The following is a 17715-nucleotide window of genomic DNA, read 5'->3' on the forward strand; positions in this document are numbered from 1 at the left end:
CCCTGTCCGGATCTGCCTGAACGGATCCGGACCGTATACTGAACAACGTTCCGCATAGCAATGCAAAGTACGTTCCGCATAGCAATGCAAAGTCTATGCGAACGTTCACATGCGTACGTTCTGTACAGAACGGAGCCGGATCGGATCCGGACTCCGGAGGCTTTTCCAACATGCGCTATTTTTTAGGTCCGGCTCATCCGGCCTGACTGCACCATCCGGATATAGAAACCAATGGGGAACGGAAAGCACAGAACACACTGGAGACAAACACCGGACGTTCTACCCCACTTCCTATGTCGGATGGGAACACATGGGCCCAGCATATCTGGAGTGGAGCAGCAGTGACACACGTGCTGGAGCTGTTTGGCAGTATGTCAGAGGTGGAGATGAGGCCTACAGCGGAGGACCTGATTCTACAGGTGCACCTTCTGCTGACCCCAACAATTTTATGGTAATTTTGTTTATTTTTTACCCCACGGATCCGGATGGCAGCCTGATGCATGCCTGATGCAAACGGACCGGATCCAGATCAGAACCATACGGTTCCGATCCGGATCCGGTCCGTTTGCATGCCAAAACGCAAGTGTGAACGGGGCCTAAGGTAACTTTAATTTATGTCTTTTTTTTTTTTTTATTGTAATTTTTTTATTTTTTTAAAAATTTTATTTGGGTAATATTTTGGTGTGGGAAATAAACAGTTAATTTTTAATGTTATATGTGTAAAAAATATGTAGATGTAGTTTTACTATTTGGCCACAAAATGGCCATCTTCAGGTTTTTCTTTTTCTCCTTGTGCTTCTCGCTAAGCGGAAGCACAAGGGGGATGCGGAAATTTTTACGTGCAGAAAGACTGAAGCCTCTAGTTAGAGAGCTTCGGTTTTTCTGCTGGGGACACGGATCGGTGATCGGGAACTATGTTCAACACATCTTCGCGCTGGGCTCCAGTCGGGACGCCTGTGTCTGTGGTTTTGCGTACAGGAGTCTACTCTACAAAGCATCGGCTCCTGGCGGGGAATTGCTGCCCGGTTCCTCTCGTCAAACATCCCGGGTCTCCATGCACAGCTCCACGCACCTCCACCCATTGGATGTGTCGAAGAGGCTGAAGCTCCGCCCCCTCCAATCACTCTACAGCTCCTGCTGATTATTCTCCCGCCTCCACTACATCATACTGACCTTTACACTGAGCCACATGCAGCAGCAGCTCAAGTGAGAAGACCAGTACAGAACTACTTTACCATATTACATAAGGGATATTGAGGGGCATAATAATACAGAATTGAGAGACATACTGGGTGCTTATTGTACCCTATATTTACTCAGTCAATCAAAATGGATACACTATGTTACAGTAGCTGTACCATAATCTATGTGACTTGGGAGGAAGGTTCTGGACACTATATAAGTACCATATTTACTGTTTCTTAATTTACTGCTCCAAATCTTTTTTTTCTTTCTTAACCTCCCTGGCGTTCTATTAAGATCGCCAGGGCGGCTGCGGGAGGGTTTTTTTAAAAATAAAAACTGAAAGTTGGCTGCATGAAAGCCCACTAGAGGGCGCTCCGGAAGCGTCATTCTGATCGCCTCCGGCGACCAGAATAAACAAGGAAGGCTGCAATGAGCAGCCTTCCTTGTTTTGCTTACATCGTCGCCATAGCGACGAGCGGAGTGACGTCAGCCGACGTCCTGAGGTCAGCCGCCTCCGATCCAGCCCTTAGCGCTGGCCGGAACTTTTGTTCCGGCTGCGCAGGGCTGGGGGGACCCTCTTTCGCCGCTGCTCGCGGCGTATCGCCGCAGAGCGGCGGCGATCAGGCAGCACACGCGGCTGGCAAAGTGCCGGTTGCGTGTGCTGCTTTTTATTTTACAAAAATCGGCCCAGCAGGGCCTGAGCGGCGACCTCCGGCGGTGATGGACGGATATATTCGTCCATACCGCTGAGGAGGTTAAAACCGCCAGGGGACAGCGCAGCACTTTAATTTTTTTTTTTATTATGTGCCTAGCGCTAGCTACATGATAGCCGCTGTGCAGCGGCATCCCCCCACCCCCTCCGATCGCCTCCAGCGATCAGCGCAAACAGGAAATCCCGTTCAGAACGGGATTTCCTGTTTGGCTTCGCCTGTCGCCATGGCGACGATCGTCATCGGGAGTACCGATCCACCCCATTCTGTCATATTTGCAATTACATGCCGCACTCTGTATATTAAACTATAAAACAAGCATGACCCTTCAACTACCCTGCAGTAAAAATATTTTCTAAATTTGTCTCTCTGTCTTTGATGTATAAGTGCTTCAGGAAACAGCCCTGTAGCAGACCCGAGTTGGGTCGGAGAGCTCAGGGAAACCCTTTTACATAGAAAACTGAAGTTTCTTAACTTCCTGTACTGGAAACAATATTAGAATTCCTATCTCTGCTGCTAATGTTCTATTTCTTAGCAGTACTACACATACAAATCATTACATCATAAGCTTATTTTTACTTTAGATTCCCTTTAATTATATTGACCGTGGGGGGAGGAGGGGCTGGATCCCCGCTCCTCCCCTTTCTGCAGAGTAGCACAGTGGAGCAGTTCAATACTTACCTGCTTCAGTGCTGCTTCAGGTCTCCTCTGATTTTCCTGCAATCTTTTGGCTCCTAAAGCATGTCACATGATCTGGAGAAGGAGTTATGCAGCATAGAGCGTGTGGCAGCCAGGAAGATCACAGGAAACTGATGGTTACGTACCTGAGGTACAGGAGACCAGAAAGCTGAGGACAGCAACCCTTGCAGCTCACCGACTGGAACCCCTGAATTTGGAACAGGGGAGTCCAGTAAGCAAGAGGCAGGAGCGCTCGTGAAACCAGTGGCATGATGACCAGGCGCGTGACCAGTTTGGAAACTGCACTCCCACAGGCTGAGTCTGGTACTGCAATGACTCAGAGACCAGGTGAATTCAGAAGCGGACACCAGGCTAGAGAAGAGGCGGAACGTGAAACAGGCAGAGGTCGGCAACTGATCGGGTACTCGTACAAGACGGGTTCTGGCAACAAATTGGGCTCTCAGGCAAGCAGAGGTCGGCAGCAAATTGGGTAGTCGTACAAAGCGGAGGTCAGAAGATCAGGTAGGCAGGCCAAGGTCAACATCCAGGAATCAGATATGGGCAGAGCTTACGTCACTCACGGGAGTACAACACACAAAGATGCAATACTACAGCACCGAGGTGTTGCACTCTCCAGACTAGTCGATTTGCCATCAGATTTGACCAACAGATAGATCCCTCTCTGATCGAATCTGATCAGAGAGGGATCGTATGGCTGCCTTTACTGCAAACAGATTGTGAATCGATTTCAGCATGAAACCGATCACAATCTGTGGAGCTGCCGCTGCCTCCAGGGCCCCCGCATACATTACCTGATCCGCCGGCGTGTGTCACCGCTGGGTTCCGCGGTCCGGCTGGCTTCACTTCTTTCTGTCGGGAAGGTTAAACAGTAGAGGGCGCTCTACTATTTAAACTTCCTGCTGAGACAGGAAGTGAAGCCAGCCGGACCGCGGAACCCAGCTTAGAAGACAGCGGGGACCCGCGCCGGCCGGAGCAGGTAATGCCGGACCGCGGAACTCAGCTTAGAAGACAGCGGGGACCCGCGCCGGCCGGAGCAGGTAATGTCAATACATTACCTGCTCCGGCCGGCGCGGGTCCCCGCTGTCTTCTAAGCTGAGTTCCGCGGTCCGGCTGGCTTCACTTCCTGTCCCAGCAGGAAGTCGGTTGTCAGGCATTCGAACGCCGCTATCGACGCACTCCTGACCCGACGCCGATTGAGAAAAATCTTCCGCACGGACGGCTCGACGGGAACGATTGATTTTGGACGGAAATCAATCGTTTGCATTTGTGCAGCGGTTTCACCTCAGATTCGATCACAGTGATCGAATCTGCTGTATATCGGCGGGAAAATCGTTAGGTGTATAGGCCCCTTTAAAAGCCTGCAGCTATTGAATGGCTGTTTTTCACCATGGCATGCTGGGAAGTGTAGTTTTGTCAGGTGAAGGACAGCAGGCAGCCCAGGTCCAGTCTGGATGAGGTGCTGGGAGCACACAAGGTGTACAGAAGCGTCTTCCAGTGAGAGGATGAGAGGAAGCAGTGTGCAGACCTGTGTAACAGGAACCAAGATATATATGCACCGTTTCCTGCCTGCAGTCAGAGCGCACGTCCTGTGAGGTTAGGCGAGACCAGTTATTAATAATGTATAAGTGTGGTCGTTACTGTTTCCTTACGCTATAGAACAAGTCAAGTCTCCTCTGCGTCGTCAAGCAATTCGTCACCTGTAAGGGCTGCATTTGTGTTCTGGCCCACTTAAAGGGAACCTGAGGTAAAAATACACTGATGAGATAAACAATTGTATTTATCCTCCTACTCCAAAAACTGACTTTTTTTTTAGATATACCATGGTTTAATTGTATATTTAAACATGTACAAAGTTGATTGAATGTTTTATTTTCTGTGCTCAATGGCAGCCTATTAAGTGTCTCAGAGTTAAAGTGGACCTGAACTCAGAACTAACTCTCTGCACTAAAAGATAAGCAACAGCATAATTACCATTAAAAATAAACATGTCTTTGTTACAGCTGATAAAAATCCTGCAATACATCTGCAGTGTATCTATTTACTGCTTTCATGGAAGCAAATATAGGGTTAACATCCTGTGTTTACAGATTAGCTGCTCTGCTGAAATTCCTGAGCTGACACAGCGGAGAGATCAAATTACACTTTTGATTAGTCACAAATGAGGGGGGGGGGGGGGTTAGACAGTCTAAACTCTCTAAATACATACAGGGTGCATTTCTCTATGTTTTCCTCTTGTCCTGTGCAAGAGTTCAAGTGCATGAACTGTTGACCTTTTTCTATCTCTCCCCTGTCCCCAGAAGTTTTATTCTGCAAAGGAACACTTTTATTGTTATATACCTCTGGATATAGTAAACTCAATCCTCAGGTCCCAACAAATGCGTCTGTGTCAATATACAATGTATGACTAATTCTAATATAGTGATACAGTAAACTTTTGATATAGTAAACTACTTTTCCTGGTCCCAATGGGGGATATACTGTGTATATAACAATGTTTCAGCAGAAGACTTTATTCAGAGTTCTCCCTTAACCCCCTTGGCGGTAATGACAAGCTCAGCTCGTCCATTACCACCGGACGGCGCCGCTCAGGCCCTGCTGGGCTGATTTTGACAATTTTTTTTTTTAAACACGCAGCAAGCACTTTGCTTGCTGTGTGTTTACATTGATCGATCGCCGCCGATGCGCCGCTACCCGCCGCGTTATAGCCCCCCCCCGAGACCCCGTGCGCAGCCTGGCCAATCATTGCCAGGCAGCGCTGAGGGGTGGATCGGGACTTGCCATGGTGACGGGGAAGCCCTAGAGGAATTCCCGTTCAGAACGGAATTTCCTTATGGGAAGACGCGGCGGCGATCGGAAGGGTGGGAGGGACGCCGCAGGGAGGGGGGAATCATGTAGCTAGCGCTAGGCTAGCTACATGATTTAAAAAAAAACATACACAAAAAATAGTGCTGCGCCGCCACCCTGGCGCATTTAATAGAACGCCAGGGTGGTTAAAGGAACACTGTCAAACTAAGTGTTTTATAATGACAATGTAAAAATAATGTCAAGTAGCTGTGTAAACATTTTCCTACATGTTAAACAGAGGCAAAAGCTGTAATTCACTGTGTGTAGATTTTACCTTCCTTTGGAATGTCTCATTTGCAGAGGTATGAATCTCTGCAGTCTGACAGGCTAAGAACAGTGTAATATTGAAGCAGATTTATATGAAATGCCTCTGGTGTCAGGTTTCACATACTATTACAAATGTTATGATACATTTCCCCTGCTTTCTGCCGACAGCTCTCAGTGACAGGCAGCTTTCTCTCACACACAGGGTTAAGGGCTAGTTCACACTGGGTGCTTTTTCAGCTATTTGCCTGCGATCAGCAAAGCGCTGCTTCTAATGTGTGTATATATATATATATATATATATATATAATTTATTTTATTTTTTTTAAGGATACCCGAGGTGACATGTGACATGATTAGATAGACATGGGTATGTACAGTGCCTGGCACACAAATAACTAGGCTGTGATACATTCAGACTGCAGCGTTTGTGATTGCGATCAATTGCAAGCGCGATGCTTGCAGTGTTTTGGGGTCGATCACGCTGTGATTCTTGTTCTGTTGAACTCATATATAGTTTTTTTCTGTATATAAAAGAGTTCTTGCAAACGTCACCTCTCCAATGGTGGCAATGGCTCCTAAACAGGCGTGGTTAATGAGATGCTAATAATTTTGCATTTACACAGATTGTATGCTAAATGTATGAGGCTTGGAAACCACTAAAACAATTCTATAAAATATGAATTAACTTGGGATTATTACAGGATTATTACAGGATTATTAGAATCTCATTGACCACTCCTAACAAGGAGATATAAATTGAAACAAGAAAATTGGCGCGGCAGACAGAACGGCAACACAGATGTGTGAAAGTGTCTGCAAAATAAGTGTAATGTGAGTGCCCATTACATGCCCGCCTCTACTGTCCAATGCAACAGACAAAACAGAGATGTGTGAAATATGCCATACCATGGTGCCTAGTGCAAACCCATTACATACCTGCCTACTGGATTACTGCACAATAAATTATACCTTAAAGGGATACTGTAGGGGGGTCTGGGAAAATGAGTTGAACTTACCCGGGGGCTTCTAATGGTCCCCCGCAGGCATCCTGTGCCCGCTCAGCCACTCACCGATGCTCCGGCCCCGCCTCCGGTTCACTTCTGGAATTTCAGACTTTAATGTCTTAAAACCATTGCGCCTGCGTTGCCGTGTCCTCGCTCCCACTGATGTCACCAGGAGCGTACTGCGCAGGCCCAGTATGGTCTGTTCCGGCACAGTATGCTCCTGGTGACATCAGCGGGAGCGAGGACACAGCACAGGCGCAGTGGTTTTCAGACTTTAAAGTCTGAAATTCCAGAAGTGAACCGGAGGCGGGGCCGGAGCATCGGTGAGTGGCTGCGCGGGCAAAGGATGTCTGCGGGGGACCATTAGAAGCCTCGGGTAAGTTCAACTCATTTTATCTCGCCACCCCCCCCCTCCCCCCACAGTGTTTCTTTAATTATAAAGTACTGTGCAGCATATGTTTGGGGTGCCTATACCCCTTAGATTATAGCATACGTGGCAAGTTCCTTTTATGGTATTTTGTTACCTATGTTTTATCTCGATACCTTATTGAATAACAGTTTTCCGTTAATTTGCGACAGCTATGCCACTACTGTCCTTCTCAGCTGTTCAATTACTATTTTTTTCTCAGATATATATATATATATATATATATATATATATATATATATATATATATATATATATATATAATTTTTTTTTTTTTTTTTTAAGGATACCCGAGGTGACATGTGACATGATTAGATAGACATGGGTATGTACAGTGCCTAGCACACAAATAACTAGGCTGTGTTCCTTTTTTTTTTTTTTTTTCTGCCTGAAAGAGTTAAATATCAGGTATGTAAGCGGCTGACTCAGTCCTGACTACAGGAAGTGACTACAATGTGACCCTCACTGATAAGAAATTCCCCTTTTTATCTCTTTCTTGCTCTCAGAAAGCCATTTTCTGCTAGGAAAGTGTTTTATAGTTGGAATTTCTTATCTGTGAGGGTCACACTGTAGTCACTTCCTGTCTGAGTCAGGACTGAATCATCTACTTACATACCTGATATTTAACTCTTTCAGGCAGAGAAAGAAAAAAAGGAACACAGCATAGTTATTTGTGTGCTAGGCACTGTACATACACGTCTATCTCATGTCACATGTCACTTGTCACTTCGGGTATCCTTTAAGTGAATTAGGGTTGTGCATTGCATGAACCTCACAGATTTTTACAGAGCCAATTGTGTTCACTCGTTATAAATATGTTGCTGTGATGTTCCAGCATTCTGTTATGAGTCTGAAGACACTTTATGACTAATGTGCGTTACATGAAGTATGTATATGAGGGCTCTTCTTTTTTTTATCTTGTATTTAAATGGTTTGTGTTTCTTTGTTTATTAGATAGTTTGTCGTAAAATCCCTAGAGACTGGTGCTACCGGACTTACTCAGCATGACCACCCACGTGACGCTGGAAGATGCGTTATCTAACGTGGACCTACTGGAGGAGCTGCCCCTGCCTGACCAGCAGCCATGCATCGAGCCGCCGCCATCCTCCATAATGTACCAGGTAATGCACCAATCAGAGGGCAGTAATTACAGGGCAGCAGTGCCACACGCCCATACACCTTGGTAACGCAGAGTGCCACGCGCCCACACACCTAGGTAACACACCAATCAGAGGGCAGCAGGACCACGTGCCCACACACCTAGGTAATGCACCAATCAGAGGGCAGCAGTGCCACGTGCCCACATGCCTAGGTAACACACCAATCAGAAGGCAGCAGTGCCACGTGCCCACATGCCTAGGTAACACACCAATCAGAAGGCAGCAGTGCCACGTGCCCACATGCCTAGGTAACACACCAATCAGAAGGCAGCAGTGCCACGTGCCCACATGCCTAGGTAATGCACCAATCAGAGGGCAGCAGTGCCACGCGCCCCCTCACCTAGGTAACACACCAATCAGAGGGCAGCAGTGCCACGTGCCCACATACCTAGGTAACACACCAATCAGAAGGCAGCAGTGCCACGTGCCCACATGCCTAGGTAATGCACCAATCAGAGGGAAGCAGTGCCACACACCCCCTCACCTAGGTAACGCACCAATCAGAAGGCAGCAGTGCCACGTGCCCACATGCCTAGGTAACGCACCAATTAGAGGGCAGCAGTGCCACGCGCCCCCAAGCCTAGGTAATGCAGCAGTGAAGCACCCCCTCACACCTATCTCTTACCACACTTCATAGATGGCCCATCTCTCAGCCTGATTTTTCCACTACAAGTTTAAAGAATTCGTTTTAACTGGATTAACTTTCAGGCAGAGAAAGGGTCAATCCTCTTTTTTTCCTGTTCAGACAGAGCTGAGGCACTCTCATTCACAGATACTGATAAGGCTAATTACACTCTGATGTAGCTAAGCAAACACACATAGCTCAGTGCACTGGATTTCTACAGAATCTTACGCGGAATGAAAACTTTTAATTGTGTGCTGTGCAAGAGTCATGGGGAAAGTTTTAGGTAAAAAGTGGCCGACCGAGTTTAAATACTATGAACAGATTTTATAGGTAGACACTCATATTACATGGAAATGATAAACTTGGGCAATCAAAATTGGATATGTGTACACACCCTGAAGGTACCCATACATTACTTGGCTTTTCATTGAGTGATTAAGTAATTGACTTTACTGGGCAACCAACTAAAGTGTTGTTGATTGAAAGTCGATTGACCCACATACTACAAGCGAGATCCTATGCGATTCTCTAAACGATTTTGTGCCTCCATGCTCTGAAACCAAAAATAAATTCTGGGTCGATTGAAATCGTTAACTTTGGCTGATTCCTCTACGATCGACCGATATTTTCCATTCTGCCTGTTCAATTAAATTGGTTGATTCGACCAGTTATCGGCAAGTTTCCATTGATGGAGCAAAATGGAATATAGTCAATTTTCCCCTGATCCAATAAAATGATTGAATCGAATTGTCGATCGTTCAGGAAAATTTTGACATGAAATTAGCTTCAACTTGAATTTATTTGAATTTCAATGACCATCCCTATTAATGAAAATATCTAGGCAGGCACAAAGTGTTCATGCAAAGAAATGTACATTAGTTCTGTAGCACAGGCAAATAATAGGAAAATCGCAGCCACACTCCCCAGACTAAAGCAGGCAGATGATGTTGGGGACAATGTCAGGAGCATTTGTAGAACAGGTATTACAGGTGTACAGTAACTACACATTAGCCATTGTACAATAGCCATACAGTAGGCCTTGTAGATAATGTATGTCTCATTTTTTTGTTTCATTGTCTTACTGTGCGAGACAAACCTGTCTGTTGTCTCTGTAGCGTGTCACATGACCCTCTAACATGTCTTCCTCTGTGTTGCTGCAGGCTAACTTTGATACCAACTTTGAGGACCGGAATGCGTTTGTAACCGGTATAGCCCGGTACATTGAGCAGGCTACCGTCCACTCCAGCATGGTGAGTATCTTAGAAGGTACACTTGGATGGTTTTGCAAACAAAAATGAGGGAGTTCGCCTGAAAAAGACAATTCCACACATGCTTTTTGTTTGTTGCAGGTTGAGTTGATTTGATGAGATAATGATTGATTGCATTGTGGATAAGCTGTGATGTCTGACTGTCAACAGTGTTAATGGCACATTGCTGTGATTCACTTTATGAGGAGCTTAGAGGCAGAAATGACCCTTTAGTGTCAGAAATAAAGTGTTATGCCTGGTACACTCCCACGGCCGAGGCAAAGGCGAGAGAGGCTCCAGCCTCAGGGCGCAGTGTAGGAGGGGGCGCACAACTCACTCAGCTATCATTTCTCTATTGGGTTTTAAGCAGAGAGAAATAAGAGAAGGGGATACATGGCAGTGACTGCAAGCCAGATAACTAGAGATTAATTAAGGTGTTGGGGGCCCTGGGGCGCCTCTTAGTCTAATAGCAATCAGTGTGTGACGGCTGGGGTGGAAGGGATGGGGGGGCGCACTTTGGTGTCTCAGCCTTGGGTGCTGGAGGACCTTGTCCCGGCTCTGTACACACCATGCAATTTTGGTTCAACCCACTCATTTTTGACAGGTCCGATTGTTTTTCTGATCGATTTTGAAAAGAAGTGTTTGGAAAATCGATCAGAAAAATGATAGGAAATCAGATTGGACCCGTCAAAAATTATCAATTTGACTCAAAATCTGACGGAAAATTGCATGGTGTCTACCAGGTATTAGACATTACTTATTTTTCTACTGATCACGCTTTGACACAATTTTCACATTGCAAACATTTTGTCAATCGCATTGGACATCACAAGATCATTAAAATCGGGATATCCCCTATTCCTCTAATGGGATTACATTTTCATCTCAAATGCAAACGTGTTGCATCCTACATTTTGTTTTTCAATGGGGTTAAAGTCAATGGTAGCGCAATAAAATTAATAAACATGGTACTGTGTGTGTTTTTGTTTTTTAATTCTGTTTTAACCATTTTTTTCTTCATTTTTTATTATTCAAAAGAATTCAAATGCAATCAGACCATAAAAATGAGAGTTCACACGAAAATCCTGCAAAAACGCAACAGGAGTAAAATAGAAAAATTTTGATTGCACCGTATTGTGAGAATCATGAGTTATGCAGGTATTTCAGAATTTGCAGAGAACAAGATGGCCGCCCCCTACGACACAGAGACAGCACATTGTGAAAACGTTGTCGGCTCGGCTAGACTACCATACACCTAAGTGAGACAATGTTATTTAGGTGTGCAAGAAGTGGTAGATATGAGATGAAGCGTACAGTTCTCAGCCACCGCTGTGGGGGACGCTCACTCATAGCCCCCGCCCTACTTACATGCTAGAGACAAATTGCTCAGTCATAGCCTATCAGCGTGTCCTGTTGCTAGTGGTTCCCCTCTTCTTCCCTTCCTAATAAAGCTTCCCTGGTGCTATAAATTTCCCCCCTCCATCCCCAATAAAGTTTCCCTTGTGTTGTCAGTGGCCCCTGTCCTGTGCTTCCTCCAGCTGAGTTTATGCAGAATTTTCTCTGCCAGAATCCAACAATGTGCGACCTCCTATCTCCTCCCAACTCTCTCTAGTGTCGGATTCTCCTTATTACACGAGTGCAGGAAGAGATGCCAGGCACTAGAGGGAGAGCTGAGAGGTGACAGGAGGTTGAACATCATTGTACTCTGCCAGTGAAGGTGAGAGAAGTCTGGCTTCTGCTCACAATCTCAGCTGGGTGGGGGCACAGGACAAGAGAGGAGCGTATGGTGTTAAACTGGGGGGCTGCTCAGGACCATAACTCCAAACACGGAACAGTCCCGGGAAAATCGGGACGGCTGGTAGGTATGATACCTCTACAGTTATAATAAATGCAAAATAAATAATGCCAATCTAGCATTAATGCAGGGATGCCCTGCCAGCCCATGTTATACAGCATATAGCCTATAAAACGACTGATGAATGTTTCTGTTGCAGAATGAGATGCTGGAGGAAGGACAAGAGTATGCCGTCATGCTGTATACCTGGAGGAGCTGCTCTCGCGCTATTCCACAGGTAAAGAGATCTGATTCACTCTCACTGACCAGGAAGTGATGACATTAGTGGGTGGGTGTGGCCATAGAGGCTGAAAGAGGGAAAACATTACTTGGGAAAGCCCACAAAGCATTTCCTCACGCTCTACAACCAGAGGATAAAAAGAGTGGCTCTTCCTCTGGTCACTAGTCCCTTAAAGTGGCAGGGACAGCCATACTATCCCAGGAAAACAAACAACACATATATAGGTAGATAAATACTTGTTCTACTTACATAACATATGTATTGTGCTACTCACATTTTGAATTCAGTGAATTTTATATAGTAAATAAAAAGAAAACTGTTCCAGGCAATTTCCATCTTCACTGCCTCTGACTGAAATGAATCCTGATGTCATTTTTTCCCTTACTTTTTTTTTACTCTGCACTGTCATATCTAGCTTGCTTTGTAAAGACACGTGATCACAGCATAGATCATATTGCAGCAGCTTCTGCAGAGGGATGAGGTGTATTTCCCTTCTCTGGCTCCTGTCACACTGAACTGCCCTCGGCCAATCAGTGAGGAGCAGGAATGTGGGAGAGGAGATAACAAGCTTCCCTCTCCTTGGCAATGTACCAGAATAGAGACAGGCTGACTGAGATAAGAGACGTTACAGCAGAAACATTTATGATTATATTGGAATGCTTGCAATGCAGGGTCAGAATGTAGACTACGTAATAAACACAGAGCAGTGGCTAAATGGAATTTGATTTTATGGCTGACAATCACGCTTTAAGGCCCCTTTCATGCTTACCGCATTGCGATACTCTCCTGCCGCAGCTCATTGCAGAGGCATGTAAGTCTATGGAACTTGTTACAGTTCCTGCGATGCTAAGATGGGAATGTGCAGGTGACGGACTGTCCAGCAGTTTGCACATGACTGAGGGGTGAGACTTGTTGGCGAGGTCACTCTGGTTTCCTTATCGGCACAGTCCGCCGCAAGTTGCTACATTTATTTAATGGTGCAGTGCAATGCATGGCGGTCGGCTCTCATGCTGTGCGCAAGTCGCGCAACACTGTGTGTGAAATGACCCTTAAAGGAAGCCCGAACCAAAGCTAGGCATAGATTGCTAATCACTCCCATACACTATCAGATGATTTTAATAGATTGGATGTTAAAAGGAACCCGAGGGGGGGGGGGCAGGTGGGGCATAAAGGCATGTTCTCTTCCTCATGACATTCCTCTGTGTCCCCCAGATGCCACTCTCTGCCCCCCCTACCCATTGACACGCTATAGCCCCCCCTGAAATTAGCGACTATATTTGCCAATTTTTCGGAGAGTATGGGAGGAGAGGGATTCCCCGCTCAAAACGCCCACTGGAGGGCGTTCTTGCAGGCTTTCCAGAGCTGCCATTGGGCAGCTTTCTCTCCCTGGCCACACCCCCTGCCGCTCCCCCGCCTCCCTGCACGTTGAGAAAGAAAGATCTCTCTCCTTCCAGCGTCGAGACCCAGAGGTCACGAAAACAAAAGTGATTTATTGGCGGCCAACGGAGCGGCAGCGATTGGTGGCCACCTGATCCGCCCAGCCCTCCGGATCCAGTAGCATAGGATTTTTTTAAATTATATGAGGTGTGGTGGGGTGGAGCATCGCGCCGTGACGCTTGCCTCAGGTGTGAAACTGGCCTGAATGTTTGGCGGCAGCCCTGCGGACACAGCTGGGAATAAATCTCCATGTTTTATGTATTTGTAGGTGAAGTGTAACGAGCAGCCGAACCGTGTGGAGATTTACGAGAAGACGGTGGAGGTCCTGGAGCCGGAGGTCACTAAACTGATGAAGTTCATGTACTTCCAGGTAACCTGATCTGGGTGGGGTTTACTACCTGTGTATTAAAGAACAAGCGACACCCATGCTAACCTAGAAATAAAAAACACATATACAAGTAGATAAATATTACTTCTACTTACATAACAGATGTATTGTGCTCTCCACGTAATGATTCCTGTGAATTTTATAAAGGAAAAGCAGAAAATCCTATTCTAGGCAGTGGCCATCTTGCCAAGCTAATGCTGACATCATATCCTCCCTGACTCTTGTTTCCCCCCTCCCTTCTCTTGCTCATTGTGTATTCATTAGCTGCCCTCCTCCTAGAGTCTTCAGACACTCCCACTGAGGTGTATACTAGGAACTACACTATCTTATCCTCCAATCGCTGAGTCACCTCAGCCTTGCTTGTAAACACAAGTAATCAGAGGGTGTTTCTGATAAGCAGCTAGATAGGGAAATAAATGGAAGAGGAGGAATATATTATAGATCAAAAGAACTCCCAGCATTCAACTGTTTGGCACTGTTTGGAACTAGGGCCAGTGCTCCTAAAGTATGTGATAACTACAAACCATAACAGCAGAAAAAGTTTTGCAAGTTTTGAGTGCAGGATTAACATCTTTATCACTTAATACACTCAGACCAGTTGCTGTTGAAATTTGATTTTTATGGTGACAATACCGCTTTAAGGCGATGAGAAGCAATAATGATGTGCCTTGCGCAAGTAAATCCAATTGTTCCTGCATGCCCGTACCTACATTGGGCCGCCTTCCCCCTCCTGTCCCTGTCATGGGGGGGCTACGGGGGACCCGCTCCTGTGCCTGATGCAGAGCAGCGGCGCCTCATACATTAACTCCTTCTGGCAGTGGGACCGGTCCTCTTCACTCCTCTTCAGTGTACAAGCCCCAAACAGCCAATCACCATTCACCTCCTGTCTCTGTAGGTCATGTGACAGGGACAGAAGCCACATGGTGATTGGCTGTGCGGTGCTTGTGCACTGGAGAGTAGTGAAGAAGACATTTCCCACCACTGAAAGGCGGTATTACGCTCCGCAGCCATTCGGCTTTATATACAAGAGCGGCCCCCCTAACTACTGCCCCCCTCCAGTGACAGCGGGGGCTATTGTTACACACCTATATACCTGGAGACCATGCACAATAGAGGGGTTGGGTGCTGTACGTACTGGTTAAGGTGCCGTGATCGAGGATTCATTTTCTCTTGAATTATCTCACCTTCGGTATTTTTCACCTCCGCGATAAAGCTGGCCATACATTTAGGATTTTGGCGGCCGATCGACCATCCGATTCGATAATTTTATCGAATCAGATAAAATTCAGGGCCGCAACAAGCATGCCCAAAATCAGTCGAATGTATCAATCGAGCCTGCTGGAAAATCTCTGGCTGATGTGGTTGATCAGGTGCGTAGCCCTAACAGCATGACACAAACATGACACACCCCCAGCCGCTGTCCCCTCAAATGTAAATGTGCCCTCCCCCCTCTGGTGCCTGTGCATTGTAAACCTCACCTGCTCCAGCTGTCCTGGTCTCGTTCATGGCTTTTTCCCGAGTGCCACGGGCTATACATGGCTACCACGTTGTGGCTGCAGGGCCGGTTGTAGACTTTTTTGCCGCCTGACTTTTTTACCGCCTGAGGCAAATTTCTGAGAACACAGATGAGGGGGAATTAGACAAGCTAAACTATCTAAATACATACAGGGTGCATTTCCCTCTGTTTTCCTTGTGTCCTGTGCAAGAGTTCAGGTCCACTTTAAAGTGGTCCTGAACTCCTTCAGAGGACAGAAGGAAAACAGAAAGAAACGCACCATGTATGTATTTATATAGTTTAGCTTGTGTAATTCCCACTCATCTGTCTTATCACAAGTTGTTATCTGATCTCTGAGCTTTGTCACCAGACTGCCACGGCAGAAAAGGCAGATTCGAAAGTGCATGATGTTAACAATATGTCTGGTATCGGTTGAAAAGGGCGCCCGAGCTGCCTGTATAAAAGGGCGCCGCCATAGACATCAATGTTATTTCTGAAAATATGGGCTACAAGGTGTAGAAAAGGGCGCCCGAGTTTTGATATAGGCTACAAGCGGGCTCCCCTTTGTAGCCCATATTTTTTCGGCTACAAGGTTTTCGGCTACAGTAGGGTGCACCTTTGTAACCCATATTATTGCCTTTTTTTTTGTAGCCGAAGTTTTTATATGGGCTACAATAGGCGCCTTTTTTGTAGCCTAAGCTTTTATATGGGCTACAAGCGCTGGAAGCCGAATTATTTCATTCCTCCACTATCCATGGCGGCCTGCCTAGAGGGGGAATAGTAATTAACACATTCCGGAGTTTTTTTGTAGCCGAAGTTTTTATATGGGCTCCACCAGGCGCCCTTTTCATATAAACCCATATGTCTGCTTCCATGTAAGCAGGAAGTAGACGCACTGCGGAGTAATTGCAGGTTTCATATCAGGTGTAACCCAAAAAAATGTTTTTCTATAAAAGTTATTTTGCTGTTGCTTATCCTTTAGAGCCTAGGTTCTCAACATACGGTACGCGTACCCCAGGGGGTACTTCTGATGGTCCCAGGGGGTACTCCGGCTTGATATACTTAACCAAGAATAACACATTTAGAGTTTTAGAAAATGATGAATCCTATATAAACAACACCAAATTAGTGGTTTGTCTAATTAAAAGCAATAGTAAACGCTTAGAAATTGTTAAGAACCAATTATCATGCACTACGATTAAATATATATTTGTTAGGGGGTACTTGTGATAATGTTAAAGCGGATCCGAGATGAAAAACTAACTATAACAAGTAACTTGTCTATATATCTTATCTAAAGTTTAGATAGTTTACACAGCAAATCTAGCTGCAAAAAGCTTCAATAAAATATGATTATTTCTTCCTGTGATACAATGACAGCAGCCATGTTGTTTGTAAACATTACACAGAGGCAGGCTTATCTGCATCTTGAGCACTCAGCCTGTGAAAAAACCTAATCCCCCCCTCCTCTTCCCTCCTCCGCTCTGCCTCTGAAATCTCTGGCTAGTAATACCTCCCCCTCCTCCTGCCCAGACTGAGCTCCCATGAGCCCTTGCTACTGTCTGAAAATGCCTTGGCTCTCTGAAAACCAGTGGGCGTGGCTTGTTTAGTTTATAGGGAATTAGAGTATTAAAACAAAAACAAAAAAGTATTTGGCTTGAGGAATGCCCTATAAACAATAGGAAAGGAACACAATTATGCAATGAGTAAAAGTTCATCTCAGATCCACTTTAACTATGCTAGGGGGTACTTGGTGAATATATGGTTTTATAAGGGGTACATACCAATTAAATGTTGAGAAACATTGCTTTATGCTGAGAATACATAGTTCGTTTTTGAGGCAGATAGATGGTTAGATAGATAACTTCTGACATGTCCGATCTCCCGTTCCATCGTTTTGCCTCTCGATTCCTGATAGAGGTAAATGGTAAAAGATAAGAAATAGGAGCGGAAGATAAGAGCATTGACTGCAGAATCCAGCTGCAGAAACGAACCCATGTACTGTATGCCCAGTATTAGAGCACAGAGGAAGCTCTGAGTTCAGGAGAGGTAATTCATGAGATTAAAGAATAAAGAGAGATAAATAGTGAAATAAGGAGAGATAATTAGTAAGCTAAACAAATAAGGATAGATAAAGATGAGATTAGTCAGA

General features: G+C 45.6%; 1 protein-coding gene across 7 annotated transcripts in view; it reads left to right on the top strand.

Moving 5' to 3' along the window:
* CYFIP2 (cytoplasmic FMR1 interacting protein 2) overlaps positions 1-17715 on the top strand; it is a 133004-nt gene that overhangs the window by 32462 nt on the left and 82827 nt on the right. For 6 of the 7 annotated variants that reach the window (XM_068278276.1, XM_068278281.1, XM_068278277.1 and 3 more), the window contains 4 exons: positions 8091-8257; positions 10082-10171; positions 12163-12240; positions 13949-14050. In XM_068278276.1, the coding sequence (XP_068134377.1) occupies positions 8141-8257; positions 10082-10171; positions 12163-12240; positions 13949-14050 (387 nt within the window). In that variant the 5' untranslated portion in view covers positions 8091-8140. Of the gene's footprint in view, positions 1-4318; positions 4339-8090; positions 8258-10081; positions 10172-12162; positions 12241-13948; positions 14051-17715 lie in introns of those variants that run through there. The other variant, XM_068278282.1, reaches the window with a different exon arrangement.

Source organism: Hyperolius riggenbachi, chromosome 3, assembly GCF_040937935.1.
Source record: "Hyperolius riggenbachi isolate aHypRig1 chromosome 3, aHypRig1.pri, whole genome shotgun sequence".
NCBI classification, from domain to species: Eukaryota; Metazoa; Chordata; class Amphibia; order Anura; family Hyperoliidae; genus Hyperolius; species Hyperolius riggenbachi.